The sequence below is a fragment of the Bison bison genome, unplaced genomic scaffold (assembly GCF_000754665.1).
Source record: "Bison bison bison isolate TAMUID 2011002044 unplaced genomic scaffold, Bison_UMD1.0 scf7180017863702, whole genome shotgun sequence".
Taxonomy (NCBI): domain Eukaryota; kingdom Metazoa; phylum Chordata; class Mammalia; order Artiodactyla; family Bovidae; genus Bison; species Bison bison.
Window position 1 is genome coordinate 3233769 of NW_011494274.1, and position 14894 is coordinate 3248662.

The window sequence follows — 14894 nt, forward strand, 5'->3', positions numbered from 1 at the left end:
GTATCTGTCTCAAATTTACTCAAACTGGTAAGTGTTATGAAAGAGAATATTCTTGTGCTAATGAAATATCGCTCAAGTTTATGAGTAAAGGGGCATGGTGTAGTCAAGTTACAGTAAAATGATTCATAAAAAGAAACACAGTGCATTAATGTGTGTACATATACATGTGTGTGTATACAGAGAGAGAAAAAGAGAGGGAGAGAAAGGAAGGAAGACAGAGAGAAGGAGAACAACTTCATAGAGCAAATGGGGCCAAATATTAACAAAAGGGCATATCGGTATTCTTCGTACTATTCTTACTCCTGTGCGCATGAAAGTATTTCCAAATAAAAAAAAAATTTTTTTAATGGTCTTGGTGCTGGGTGGGTCTCTCTCAATGTTTAGTGTTCAGATCCCATGGCATATGGTCTATTCTAAATACAGCATCAAGAGTAATCCTTTAAAGATGTGGGCACATACATACAATGGAATGTTCAGTTCAGTTCAGTCGCTCAGTCGTGTCCAAATCTCTGCGACCCCATGAATCGCAGCACTCCAGGCCTCCCTGTCCATCACCAACTCCCGGAGTTCACTCAGACTCACGTCCATCAAGTCAGATGCCATCCAGCCATCTCATCCTCTGTTGTCCCCTTCTCCTCCTGCCCCCAATCCCTCCCAGCATCAGGGTCTTTTCCAATGAGTCAACTCTTCGCATGAGGTGGCCAAAGTACTGGAGTTTCAGCTTTAGCATCAGTCCTTCCAAAGAAATCCCAGGGCTGATCTCCTTCAGAATGGACTGGTTGGATCTACTTGCAGTCCAAGGGACTCTCAAGAGTCTTCTCCAACACCACAGTTCAAAAGCATCAATTCTTTGGCGCTCAGCCTTCTTCACAGTCCAACTCTCACATCCATACATGACCATAGGAAAAACCATAGCCTTGACTAGACAGACCTTTGTTGGCAAAGTACTGTCTCTGCTTTTCAATATGCTATCTAGGTTGGTCATAACTTTTCTTCCAAGGAGTAAGCGTCTTTTAATTTCATGGCTGCAGTCACCATCTGCACTGATTTTGGAGCTCAAAAAAATAAAGTCTGACACTGTTTCCACTGTTTCCCCATCTATTTCCCATGAAATGATGGGACCAGATGCCATGATCTTCGTTTTCTGAATGTTGAGTTTTAAGCCAACTTTTTCACTCTCCTCTTTCATCAAGAGGCTTTTTAGTTCTTCACTTTCTGCCATAAGGGTGGTGTCATCTGCATATGTGAGGTTATTGATATTTCTCCCGTCAATCTTGATTCCAGCTTGTGCTTCTTCCAGCCCAGCATTTCTCATGATGTACTCTGCATATAAGTTAAACAAGCAGGGTGACAATATACAGCTTTGATGTACTCAGACATAAAAAAGAATGAAATAATGTCACATGCAGCAATATGGATGAACCTAGAGATTATCAGATTAAGTGAAATCAGAAAAACAAAGAAAATACCATGTGACACCACTTATTTGTGGAATCTAAAATACAACACAAATAAACTTATCTACAAAACTGAAACAGGTACACACAGAAAACAGACCTGCAGTTGCCAAGGGGGAAGGATGGATTGGGAATCTGGGACTAGCAGATGCAAGCGTATCGGATGGACAGACAACAAGGTCCTGTCGTATAGCACAGGGAACTATATTCAATACCCTATAAAAAACATAATGGAGAAGAAAAAATAAGTTAAAAAAACTTTTTTAAAAGACTAATCATTTCAGGAGGACACTGAGCTCACTTCTCCCCCAGTGAACACATCAAAAATACATCTACATCGCTGAAAACAACCTGGAAACTGGCAAAGAGAGGCTCTTCTACAACCAATGGAGTGGGCAGAATGGGAGGGACACATATGAGGTTGGGACCTAGGCCCTTAGCAGGGGACACAGGAGGAGCGGAATATCACACACAGGCTCAGGGATCCACCCTGGGAAGACAATTACCCTTCGCTAGTGTGAAAACCAGTGGGACTTACTGGAGTGCTGTGAGAAGCAGAGACTGTGCACAAGCTTACTTACTCCCAGGATTTGCATCAAGGCTGCAGACGGAAAAGTGCCTGCAGCTCTGACCAGATGCCTGCTCCAGCCCCTCTTGTCCAGCACTGCTCTCCACTAAGACAAAGGCTATCACTGCCAAGGAGTGTGCACACACTCAGAGAAAAGGAAGCCAGCCTGGACCCGAGCCAGCACGCACGACACGCTGCAGGCTGAAAACTGCCCGGGGCTCTGCGTGGCTTCCGGGACTGTTCCCGCATGCACCCCAGCCCACCCAGCTGCCTGCTGGAGCCCCTCTGGCTCTCCAGTAGGGCTGAGGTGCCCTGCCAGAGGAGTGCACACACTGAGAGCTCAGGCCAACCCTTAGAGCTTGTGTCTAGGACCCTGAGCTCTGATCGCACCCAGACAAGGGGATGACCGCCACTGGAGGAGCCCAGGAAAAGCCCCAGCTCACACCTGGCTTAGCTATAGCCCCTTCATCTTTAGCCCTACCTCCCACCACAGTGGTAGCTGCCAGCACACCCCAAGAGAAGACGTGACCTACGCTCACTTCAGATCCAGCTCTCCCACCAAAATAACTGGGCACAAACAGACTGCGTAGGGACAGCCCCACAAAAGGACGCCCCTTCAAGATTGGGACAGGTAACCATTCTACCTAATTTCATACAAAGTTATACAAAATGAAAAGACAATATATTTCAAGTGAAAGAATAAGGGGAAAAAACTGAGAAAAACCCCTGGTGATACAGAGATAAATAATTTACCCCATAGAGTTTCACAGTAACAGTAAAAGGAATGCTAACTAAATTTGCAAAAAGAATCCATGAACACACTAAGAATTTAAACAAGGAAACAGAAAATATTAAAAAGAACCAGTCAGAGCTGAAGAATACAATTAAAGAAATGAAAAGTGCACAGGAAGGAATGCACAGCAGACTAGCGTGACGGGCGGGGGCGGGAAATGGAAATCACCCATCAGAAGAGCAAAAAGAAAACAAAATTTTAAAAACGAGCATAGTTTAAGGGACCTCTAAGACAACATCAAGTGTACTAGCACTCACTTTATACGGATCCCAGGAGAAGAGGGTGAGAAAAGAGTAGAAAATGTATTTGATAAAATTATGGCTGAAAACTTTTTGAAGTTGAAGAAGGAGACAGATTTCTATAGGAAGCACAAAGAGCCCCAAACAAGATGAACCCAATGAGACCCACACCAAAACACATTATAATTAAAATGGCAAAAGTTAAAGAGAATTTAAAGGCAGCAAGAGAAAAACAGAGAGTCAAACACAGGGGAATCCCTGTAAGGCTATCTATCAGCTGATATTTTCTGCAGAAGCTATGAAAGCCAGAAGGGAGTGGCATGATATATTTAAACAGCTAAAAGGAAAAAACCTACAGCCTAGGATACTCTACCCAGAAACGTTATCTTTCAGAACTAAAGGAGATAAAGAACTTCTCAGACGAGCAAAAATTGAGTTTACCAGTACTAAAGCAACCTTATAAGAAGTATCAAGGGTCTTTTTCAAGTGGAAAACAAAAGATTATAAGAAGCAAGAATTCATAGAGGAAAAAAAAAAATCCCAGTAGTAAAGACAAATCTTACAGTAAAGAAGGTGTATCGACCACTTTAAATAAGCTGGTATGAAGATTTTTTAAAAAATTGTAAAAGCAACCATAACGACAATAAACGGTAAAGAGACAGCCATGCAGATGAAAAGTTTAATAACAAAAACATAAAAATATGAGGGGTGAAGTAAAAATTGTCTAGAATGTATTTGAACTTAAAAGACTAGTTTAAGTCCAGTAGATATAATTACCATATAAAACATACACAAATCTCGTGGCAACCACAAAATAAAAACCTACGATACACAAAAACCAGTAAGAAAGCAACCCAAACATAGTGTAAAAAGACAATTACACAACCACAATGGAAGAAACAAAATGAAGAAATGAACAGAGAAAAACTACAAAAACAACTGGAAAACAAGTAATAAAGTCAGGAAGTCCAGTAGTACACACCTATCAATAATTACATTTGCACCACCTACTGAACGGGAGAAAATATTTGCAAATGAAAATCCTTTGAGGGGTTAATAGCCAAAATTCAAAAGCAGTTCATACAACTTGATATCAAAAGAACAAACAAAAGACCCAAATAGACACTTTACCAAAAAGATATACAGATGGCCAAGAGGTCCACAAAAAGGTGCTGAAACATCACTAAGCACCAGGGAGGTATCACTTCACATCTGCAGAATGGTTATCATCAAAAAGACCACAAATACTGTTGGTGCAACCACTGAGCTGGTCATAGCCAGCTGTCGTATAAAATCCACTTTTCATTGCGTGTCACAATCCAGTTGAGAAATGGTTTCTTGTACAGAATAAGAGGACACTTTAAAAAAACAATTTTGGATTTGAAGGCAGCTCATGTGGAGAAGGCAATGCCACCCCACTCCAGTACTTTTGCCTAGAAAACCCCATGGATGGAGGAGCCTGGTAGGCTGCAGTCCATGGGGTCTCTAGAGCGGACTCAACTGAGCGACTTCACTTTCACTTTTCCCTTTCATGCATTGGAGAAGGAAATGGCAACCCACTCCAGTGTTCTTGCCTGGAGAATCCCAGGGACAGGGGAGCCTGGTGGGCTGCCGTCTATGGGGTCACACAGAGTTGGACACGACTGAAGCGACTTAGCAGCAGCAGCAGCATGTGGCATACACTTATTGAACTTTTCCACCTTTCCAGTTTGCTTCAAATGCCAACATCCACAGAACGGTTGATGTTGAGTTCTTCAGCAATTTCTCGTATAGCTATAAAAAGATCAGCTTCAGTGATCCTCTCAGTTGGTAGTTGTCAACTTCTGCTGGCTGGCCACTGTGCTCCTCATCTTCAAGGTTCCTGTCTCCTTTGCAAAACTTTTTGAACCATCACTACACTGTATATTATCAGTTCGGGGCAAATGCATTGTTGATGTTGCAAATTGTCTCTGCTGCTTTACAACCCATTTTGAACTCAAATAAGAAAATTGCTCAAATTTGCTTTTTGTCTAACATCATTTCCCTAGTTTGAAATCAATATAAAATAAATAGCAAGTAATAATTAGCAAAAAAAAAAAAAATAAAGTGATAAATGTGCATTAAAATGATGTATAACATAACCACACTTAAGAGTGTATTCCAGTATCAAAGAACAAAGTTCAACAATGCAAAATTACAATTACTTCTGCACCAATATAATAAATCCAAATAAATCAAAACCACTAATTTGAAAAGATATATGCACCCAGTGTTCATAGCAGCATTATTTACAATAATCAAGATATGGAAGCAACCTAAGTGACCATCAACAGATAAATGGACAGAGAAAATATGGTTTACACACACACACACACACACACACACACGATGAAATATTACTCAGCCATAAAAAAGAATAAAATTTTGCCATTTGCAACAAGAAAGGCCCATAGGATATGATGCTTAGTGAAATAAATTAGAGAAAGGCAAATACTGTATGTTATCACTTACATGTAGAGTCTAAAAGTTAACACAAATGAATAAACATAACAACAAGAAAAGAAGAGAAACAGACTCACATATATAGAGAATAAAGCAGAGGTTACTAGTGGGGAGAGGGATGAGGGGAGGAGCAACATAGCGATAGGGGAGTAAGAACTACAAACTACCATGTCTAAAGTAAGTAAGATACAAGGATATACTATACAACACAGGGAATATAACCAATACTTTATGATAATGTTAAATGGAGTATGACCTATAAAAATATCAAATCACTATGTTGAACACTTGAAACTAATATAATATTATAAACCAACTGTATTTTACTAAAAAAAATTTTTAAAGGGTAATCCTTTTAAAACATGACCAAGAGATGGTCTCTTTCTTTGCTCAGAATCCTCCAGCGGTTTCCCGTCTCACTCAGAGTAAATGCCAAAGTGGCTGCAGTGGTCTCCAACACCTTACCTTTCTGGCCCAGATGCCTCTAACCTAATCTCCCAAACTATCCCTCCCTCTCTGCTGTGTCACCCTGGCCTTCTTTCCTTTGAATGTGTTCGGCACACATACCTCAGGACTTTTGTATTTGCTGCTCCTTTTGTCTGGAATATTATTCAGCCACATATTTCACACTCCTTTGCCTCCTTCAAATCTTTGCTCAAATGCTACATTAGTGAGGTTTTTTCTTATGGAAACCCCTGCTACACCAAACCTTCCCTAACCTCCTTAACTTTTCTATACAGAATTTATTTGCTCCTTGAGTGCAAGGACTTTGCATGTTTTACTCAGTGCTATATAACCCAGTACCTAAAATAGTGCCTAGCATATTTTGGGCAATATCTGTTGAATGAATGAATGAACAAGTCTGTGTGTGCAAAAACAAACAGTAAGGAAGACAGCTGCTGGGAGATGGAAGTCTTGTGAAGGGACCACAGGACCAAGGGGCAACCAGGGGCACACTGCCTGGAGTGCAGGAGCAAAAATGCCTGCATAATTGAATTCATTCAATTAAAAAACAAATGCAGCAAGACACTCTTATAAGATGACAGACAATTAGGGAAAATATGGAGGATTTATCTATTAAAAATGGAATTTTTTATTATTTTAAAGTTATAATGGAAGATCACAATGGAGATTATTTATTTTTAAACTGTGACTGACTTAAGATGCTGAAGTATAGTTTATACCTGAAAAAGGAAAAAGTGAAAAAATACAGAACCATGACTTCTAGAAATACACCAAGGACAAACAGCTGGACTCAATTACTCTGCAGATTCATCAAGTCTAAGCTTCGTCAGGCCTCAGTGCTACAATCACAGCCTCCCGTTTGCTCCTAGCTCACCTCCTATCGTATTCACCAGAGGCTGCATCAAAACTGGCCACACTCTTCAAGACCCCCAACCCTCCCACGCTCCCTCACTCTCAATATCTGATCTCTCCATTTAATTTACTGAGAAAATTAAGGCCATTCTATCTCAACTCCCTCAATGACACTCTCCATTTCAATTTATCTTATACCTCAGCACACATTCTTTCCATTCTAATAAAAGGAAGACTCTCTCCTTCCTTTGTTATTCTTCAGACAAGAGTTAGTATGATATAAGATTTGGGTTTGCTATAATTACTTCAATTTCCATTTCCCTTTAAAGTTAAAAACTCATTTCAAAAAGTGCTCTGAAGAACTGTTATATTCATGCAAATTATGCAAATATTGTAGAGAATAAGCAGTAATACTCTGATTAACCTATTCAATTAATAGACAAAAGTGCAATGTTACTTGCATAGTTTAAAATATCCTTAGAAAAAGAAATTCCAGGATGGTCTTTCCAGAAACATTAAATTAAGTTCATTAGCTACCTTTATTTTTGGAATTGAATTGTTAAGCAGGAGAAAGAAGTCCCCAGCAGAGACCTTAAGCATGTCCAACATATAAGTTACAACTATCGTTCTTTATTATTCAGCATTAAACACATTATATCATAATTTTTTGCAAATAATTTATAAGGTATTTTAATACCAGCCTGAGCCAGTTCCACATTGAAGGCTCTCAGTGCAAAAGCAGAGCTTCTGGATTCGGCAGGGAGTAAAAGGGAACATAAATAGCCTTCATAATCTCGTTTCCTGTAACAAAAAGCAGAAAAAGGTAATTATTTTGCACTTTCCAAGTTGCACACAAAAAATACTGACCAAAATGAACTAGAAACATGGCTTCAATTCAAAATGGGCCTTAAGTTTCCTATATTTTATATCTGTTTCTCTACAATTACAAAAAAAAATGTATCTGTCTCCAATTTCAGAGCAGTTAAAATAATCAATCTCTATTAATTTATTTTGACATGTAATATATATAATTTTAACTATTTCAGAATCACTTTGGTTTTAGTAATAAGAATTCAAATGAGCTACAGATATAGAAATCTAGAAAACAGTTCCAATAAGTCCTGGTATGAATACACACACATTTATATACAGGTAAGACATAAAGACAGAGAACAGCACGGGGCGCCGTCGGGGAGAGTGCGCCCACGTGTATGCACACACACTCACTCGCGGTCCCTACGGCATCTGTTGAGAAAGCCTAGAAACAATGACATCCGCCCCTCCACCCCAAAACTGACACCTAGACCTTGATCTCTCCACTGCAAGAAACGTAGGCTCCTTGAAGCAATGAGTGACTCCAGGACTGGTGCACGGAAAATACAAGATAAGCCTGGAGCATCTTCTTGAGTAGAAAGTGAACAACCATTCAAAGAATGGAGGGCCCTGTCAGAGGCCAAAGAAAGTGGCTTGATGAAGTTCTCACTGGCCGAGTGGGGCACCATTCAGACACCAAAAAAACACTGAGAGTAAAGACTGCAACAGGACTCCATGAGCCCAGACCAACACACATGAATGAGTAAACAAACACAAAGAGAAGGAAGAACGTGACAACCAGTACATGGAAACTGAGAAATCTAGAAGACACGACTGAATTTTTTAACATCACCATTTGAGAGCTCTTAACTACCAAGGTAACCACTGATTCAGACAAATATCAGTGTCCGAAAATGTTAAACAAGTGAAAGTTTGACAGGAAAAGGATATTTACATAGTATTAAAGTATGACTGTGAAGAGAAGAGAAGCTAAAAGCAAAGGAGAAAAGGAAAGATATAAGCATCTGAATGCAGAGTTCCAAAGAATAGCAAGAAGAGATAAGAAAGCCTTCCTCAGTGATCAATGCAAAGAAATAGAGGAAAACAACAGAATGGGAAAGACTAGGGATCTCTTCAAGAAAATTAGAGCTACCAAGGGAACATTTCATGCAAAGATGGGCTCGATAAAGGACAGAAATGGTATGGACGTAACAGAAGCAGAAGATATTAAGAAGAGGTGGCAAGAATACACAGAACTGTACGAAAAAGATCTTCATGACCAAGATAACCACGATGGTGTGATCACTCACCTAGAGCCAACATCCTGGAATGTGAAGTTAAGTGGGCCTTAGAAAGCATCACTACGAACAAAGCTAGTGGAGGTGATGGAATTCCAGTTGAGCACTTTCAAATCCTAAAAGATGATGCTGTGAAAGTGCTGCACTCAATATGCCAGCAAATTTGGAAAACTCAGCAGTGGCCACAGGACTGGAAAAGGTCAGTTTTCATTCCAATCCCAAAGAAAGGCAATGCCAAAGAATGCTCAAACTACCACACAATTGCACTCATCTCACACGCTAGTAAAGTAATGCTCAAAATTCTCCAAGCCAGGCTTCAAAAATACGTGAACCATGAACTTCCAGATGTTCAAGCTGGTTTTAGAAAAGCAAAGGAACTAGAGATCAAATTGCCAACATCCGCTGGATCATGGAAAAAGCAAAGGAGTTCCAGAAAAACATCTATTTCTGCTTTACTGACTATGCCAAAGCCTTTGACTGTGTGGATCACAATAAACTGTGGAAAATTCTGAAAGAGATGGGCATACCAGACCACCTGACCTACCTCTTTGAGAAACCTATATGCAGGTCAGGAAGCAACAGTTAGAACTGGACATGGAATAACAGACTGGTTCCAAATAGGAAAAGGAGTACTTCAAGGCTGTATATTGTCACCCTGCTTATTTAACTTATATGCAGAGTCTATCATGAGAAACGCTAGGCTGGAAGAAGCACAAGCTGGAATCAATATTGCTAGGAGAAATATCAATAACCTCAGATATGCAGATGACACCACCCTTATGACAGAAAGTGAAGAACTGAGAAGCCTCTTGATGAAAGTGAAAAAGGAGAGTGAAAAAGTTGGCTTAAAGCTCAACATTCAGAAAACGAAGATCATGGCATCTGGTCCCATCACTTCATGGCAAATAGATGGGGAAACAGTGTCAGACTTTAATTTTGGGGGCTCCAAAATCACTGCAGATGGTGACTGCAGCCATGAAATTAAAAGATGCTTACTCCTTGGAAGGAAAGTTATGACCAACCTAGATAGCACATTCAAAAGCAGAGACATTACTTTGCCAACAAAGGTCCATCTTGTCAAGGCTATGGTTTTTCCAGTAGTCATGTATGGATGTGAGAGTTGGACTGTGAAGAAAGCTGAGCGCCAAAGAATTGATGCTTTTGAACTGTGGTGTTGGAGAAGACTCTTGAGAGTCCCTTGGACTGTAAGGAGATCCAACCAGTCCCTTCTAAAGGAGATCAGTTCTGGGTGTTCTTTGGAAGGAATGATGCTAAAGCTGAAGCTCCAATACTTTGGCCACCTCATGCAAAGAGCTGACTCACTGGAAAAGACTCTGATGCTGGGAGGGATTGGGGGCAGGAGGAGAAGGGGACGACAGAGGATGAGATGGCTGGATGGTATTACCGACTCGATGCACATGAGTTTGGGTGAACTCCGGGAGTTGGTGATGGACAGGGAGGCCTGGCGTGCTGCAATTCATGGGGTCGTGGGGAGTCAGACATGACTGAGCAACTGAACTGAACTGAAAGTAGCTACTCACCAAATAAGTATTACTTACTAACTTTTTTATTAATTAAATTTAAAAGGCAGAAACCTTGAAAGACACCCTCTCAACCAAGTAATTAAATTTAAAAGGCAGAAACCTTGAAAGACACCCTCTCAACCAAGTAACAGAAAGTTCACCCCACAGTAATAGGATAAATCAACATGCTGTGCTTCCTGATAAGATATGGAGAAAACCACAGAGTGAGTTCTGCAATATTCTTGCAAAAACTGTATAAACCCAAATTGAGAGAACCCAGCCGATTCTCCTTAAAAAAAAAAAAAAATTAAGTTCATGGAAGATGAAAAACTGTTCCAGATTAGAGAAGACTAAAGACTTTTGACAACTAAATGTAGCACATAATCCTGGATGCATGAAAGTCATAACAGAATAACTAGCAAAAGTTGAACAGAGTCTGGATTAGATGGTAATATTGAATCAATTTTAATATCTTGATTTTGATGGCTGTACAATAACAATAAGGGAAAGAATCCTTGTGTATTAAGAAATACACACCAATAACTAATAAAGGAGATAATAGGTCATCTACATCTTATTCTCAAGTGGTTCAGAATGTCAACAATGAGAGAACTGCAGTGAAGAGTGTATTGGAGCTCTGTGTGCTGTTTCTGTAATTTTTATGTGAATTTGAAATTACTTTAAACTGAAAAGTTAAAAAAAATATAGTCCTTACTATACTCATTCTAGGATGATGTAAGTCTAAAGTACTAGACTGCCTACTGACAAAGCTGCTTTCATTGTAATTACCTGGAACCTGACTGTAACAGTACTTCCTATAAAAACAATACTCAACATTAAATGGGTCCAACCTCATTCCACGGAGTTTAGGTTCTGAAACTCGGACTACTCCCACTTTTCAACTGGTTCACATTTTGCTGTGTGGCTAACAGAGAACTTAAACTTCACAATCCCCGCTCAACTTCCACATAGACTAAAGGGAGAGGGCATGAATTGTAGCAACCTAGCGATCACAAGACAGCTCTACTGAAAAACCCCACCAGTTGCAGTTTCAGCTATAATATGGAGGGTCTGGGCAAAACAGCTTTATAGCTCACACTTTTAAATACAGATAGATGTAAATATTTTCAAATTTTATTACAAAAAGTCTGTAAACATCAAAAGTGTTTAAAACACCTGAAAGCTAATATGGAACAGTGAGAAAATACTGAATAGGAATCAAAACTACAATCTTAATTTCCATCATTCAACTAGTTATTGACAGAAATGATATCAGTCATGTCTATTTCCTAACTTATAAAATGAAGCTTGATAACCTACCTGTTTCATATCTCCTAAAAAATAACCAATATGTGAAGGATTTTCAAGCTTCTTACAGGAAAATGAAAAATAAAAGGATGACAGAACTATAACAGTCCTTGGGAAATAAAGATATTCTACACAGCTAAGGATTTGCCCTGTTAATAACTTTTTTAAAATATTTTGGTTGGAAATTTTTCTAAACAATATTACCCACTTCTTCACATTAGATAGAATACACTGACTACTGACCCATTTCTTCACCAATCAGGATCATTGTTATAAACATAGATTACTAGTATACAAGGATATCCTTTAAGTGGCAAACCAAGGTCCAGTTACCTCAGAACTGTAACAGATAGTGAGAAATCCTGTACTGTGATAGCTTTATACAGCAACACAGTCAATAACTTTTCATTTATTCATTCAAACATTCATTCAGTGCCTACAACGTGCCAAGCACTGTGCTAGACACTGAAGATGGTACAGACTTCATCTAGCAGGGAGAGACAGACATATGAGAAATAAGCATATCTAGTGCTAAGACTGCTATGCTAATTCCAATGACCTGTGCAGCTGAAGCACAAAGGAAGAAGTGGTTCCTCAGTGAGGCTGGAGCACTTCCAGATACCACCAGTAGCAACCTCATCTTATTAGAGCATTAATTCCCAGGTCTAGAGGCTTCCCAGGTGGCGCTAGTGGTAAAGAACACGCCTGCCAATGCAGAAGACAAAAGATGCAGGTTCCATCCCTGGGTCAGGAAGATCCCCTGGAGGAGGGCATGGCAACCCACATGAGTATTCTTGCCTGGAGAATCCCACCATCAGAGAAGCCTGGCGGGCTACAGTCCAAAGGGTCACAAAAGAGTCAGACAGGACTGAATTGACTTAACACACAGGCAAGGCCTAAAGAACTGTTTCTCAAAACCAGACCCCAAGAGGCCTACATATAATAAATTAGGTTTGAAACTTTCCCAAGAATCTTGATTCCTAGAAGAACCCCGGTGGGCTAACCTGAAGTTATACGGTATCTCTTCTGATATTTGGAAGCTTTGCATAAGACACATGTCCAAAACAATCCTGCACACACAATTTCAGAGTCCAAATCTTGCAGAGATTAATGGACAATAAGAAGCTAAAAGTTATCTTCTGTCCAAGTTTCAGTTTGTTTTAAACTTCTAGTTCTCTGTTCAAGTGTCATTATGTGCCTGAATTTTTACACCCATCATGCAATTTAATCCTCACAACCACCTTATAAAGTGGAAGTATAAATCTGCTGCTAAGTCACTTCAGTCGTGTCCGACTCTGTGTGACCCCATAGACGGCAGCCCACCAGGCTCCCCCGTCCCTAGGATTCTCCAGGCAAGAACACGGGAGTGGGTTGCCATTTCCTTTTCCAATGCATGAAAGTGAAAAGTGAAAGTGAGGTCGCTCAGTCGTGTCTGACTCCTAGCGACCTCATGGACTGCAGCCTACCAGGCCCCTCTCTCCATGGGATTTCCCAGGCAAGAGTACTGGAGTGGGTTGCCATTGCCTTCTCCAAAAGTATAAATCTACAAATGAGGAAATAGGTGAATCTTAGTTAACTCTCCCAAATGACACAACTAGCATTAATAAACTCAGATAAGGTTTGCCTGCTTTAAATCACTAGAGTCAACAGCCTCCATTCCACTTAATTACCAATATGGACAGATTAAGTGTCTCCCCATTTGTAAATATATATTTGAGAAAAGCTGTTATGTGATATCTACAGACTATTACTAGAAGAACATAAAAGAAATCTGTAAGAGCGACTCAACCCTGGATAGGAAAGTCAGAGGACACTACTGGTGTCAAAGAAAAACCGCACTGAACAAGTGACTGTGGATGGTATACATTTTGGTAACCTAAACTGTTTATTATCAAAAAGTGGTAATTTTAAACTATATAAAAATGAATATAACTTTTTTGGCTTTTACAATTTTTAATGCCCTGATTTCCACTAATGCTACCTTGTTTCTCCAAAAGTAATCAACAAGTAAACAAGGGGGGATAGGTACACTATTTTTAAAAGCATTAAAAACAAAACACTGAAATGCATGGGAATTCTGTCATTATACTACATTTTGCCATAACGGAATTCCAAAAAATTGGGATTTACTAGCCCAATCAAATCCAGGGTGGTTAACTACTCTAGCACTTCTCAGAAGCCCTTGAGACCAGATATTTTGAGACCTTCTGCCGCTTTTATTAATCAAAGGCAGCAGAGTCGGGGAGGGGAGCGGTGTATTTTAAACCATTCATCCCTGAAGTCAGACCTGGAATCCAAGACAGGCCCCTGCCGAGATGTATCAGGTAACCTGAAACATCCAATTCACTCCTCTGTGCTTTTCACGTGTTACCTGAACAAAATCGTCATTAAGCCTCTGACTTTATGAGGCTTAGATTCCACTGAACTCGGGTAAATCCCCTGAATTCTCTCTAAATCTGTTTCCATATCTGCTAGATAAGATAATACCGTTTATACTGTACTCACTGTGCCCCTGCTTTGAGCCAGACATTGTTCTAAATGTTTTAATTCATAAAACTCGGAGTGTACAACTGTCCGTCATACTTTGTGGCGAAGATTACATAAATTACTTGTAAACTAATATTTTGCATAATGCCTGACTGACACACAAGAAGAACTCAAAGTTAGCCACTGCTTACTTAAAATTAATTACTAGTCATCTTTCACATTAAAAAAAAAAACACTCATGTAAAAAGCTTAACGTTAAGACTCAAGCAACATGACAGACGAAGGAATTTTGCCACAATTTTGGGACCGATGTGAAAGCTCCTGTGGCTTCACTCCCACCACACACCCAGGGATGACCCCAGGGCACACGCGTTGGAATGCCAAGAGGCAGGTCGGCCTCGAGGCCCGCCGCGCCCACGAGGGTCCCTTCCGGCCTTGCTCCCCGACCTCGGGGCAGGCCGGGCTCTCTCACCGCAGCAGCTCCAAGCAGTAGCGGTCAGTGCCCGAGGCGCCAAGTCCACTACCCGCGGCCACGCTCCTCCCGGACGCCACGGGCTCCGAAAGCCGCCGTGCGCGCGCCCACAGGCCCCGGGGTGGTCGGCGCCTCGGG

At 40.4% G+C, this 14894-nt stretch overlaps 1 protein-coding gene across 1 annotated transcript in view; it reads right to left on the reverse strand.

The window, feature by feature from the left end:
* NDUFAF6 (NADH dehydrogenase (ubiquinone) complex I, assembly factor 6) overlaps positions 1-14894 on the reverse strand; it is a 35875-nt gene that overhangs the window by 20849 nt on the left and 132 nt on the right. The window contains exons 2-3 of the mRNA XM_010833527.1: positions 14757-14888; positions 7557-7656 (exon numbers count right to left, since the gene is read on the reverse strand). Coding sequence (XP_010831829.1) covers positions 7557-7656; positions 14757-14888 — 232 coding nt within the window. The remainder of the gene's footprint in view (positions 1-7556; positions 7657-14756; positions 14889-14894) is intronic.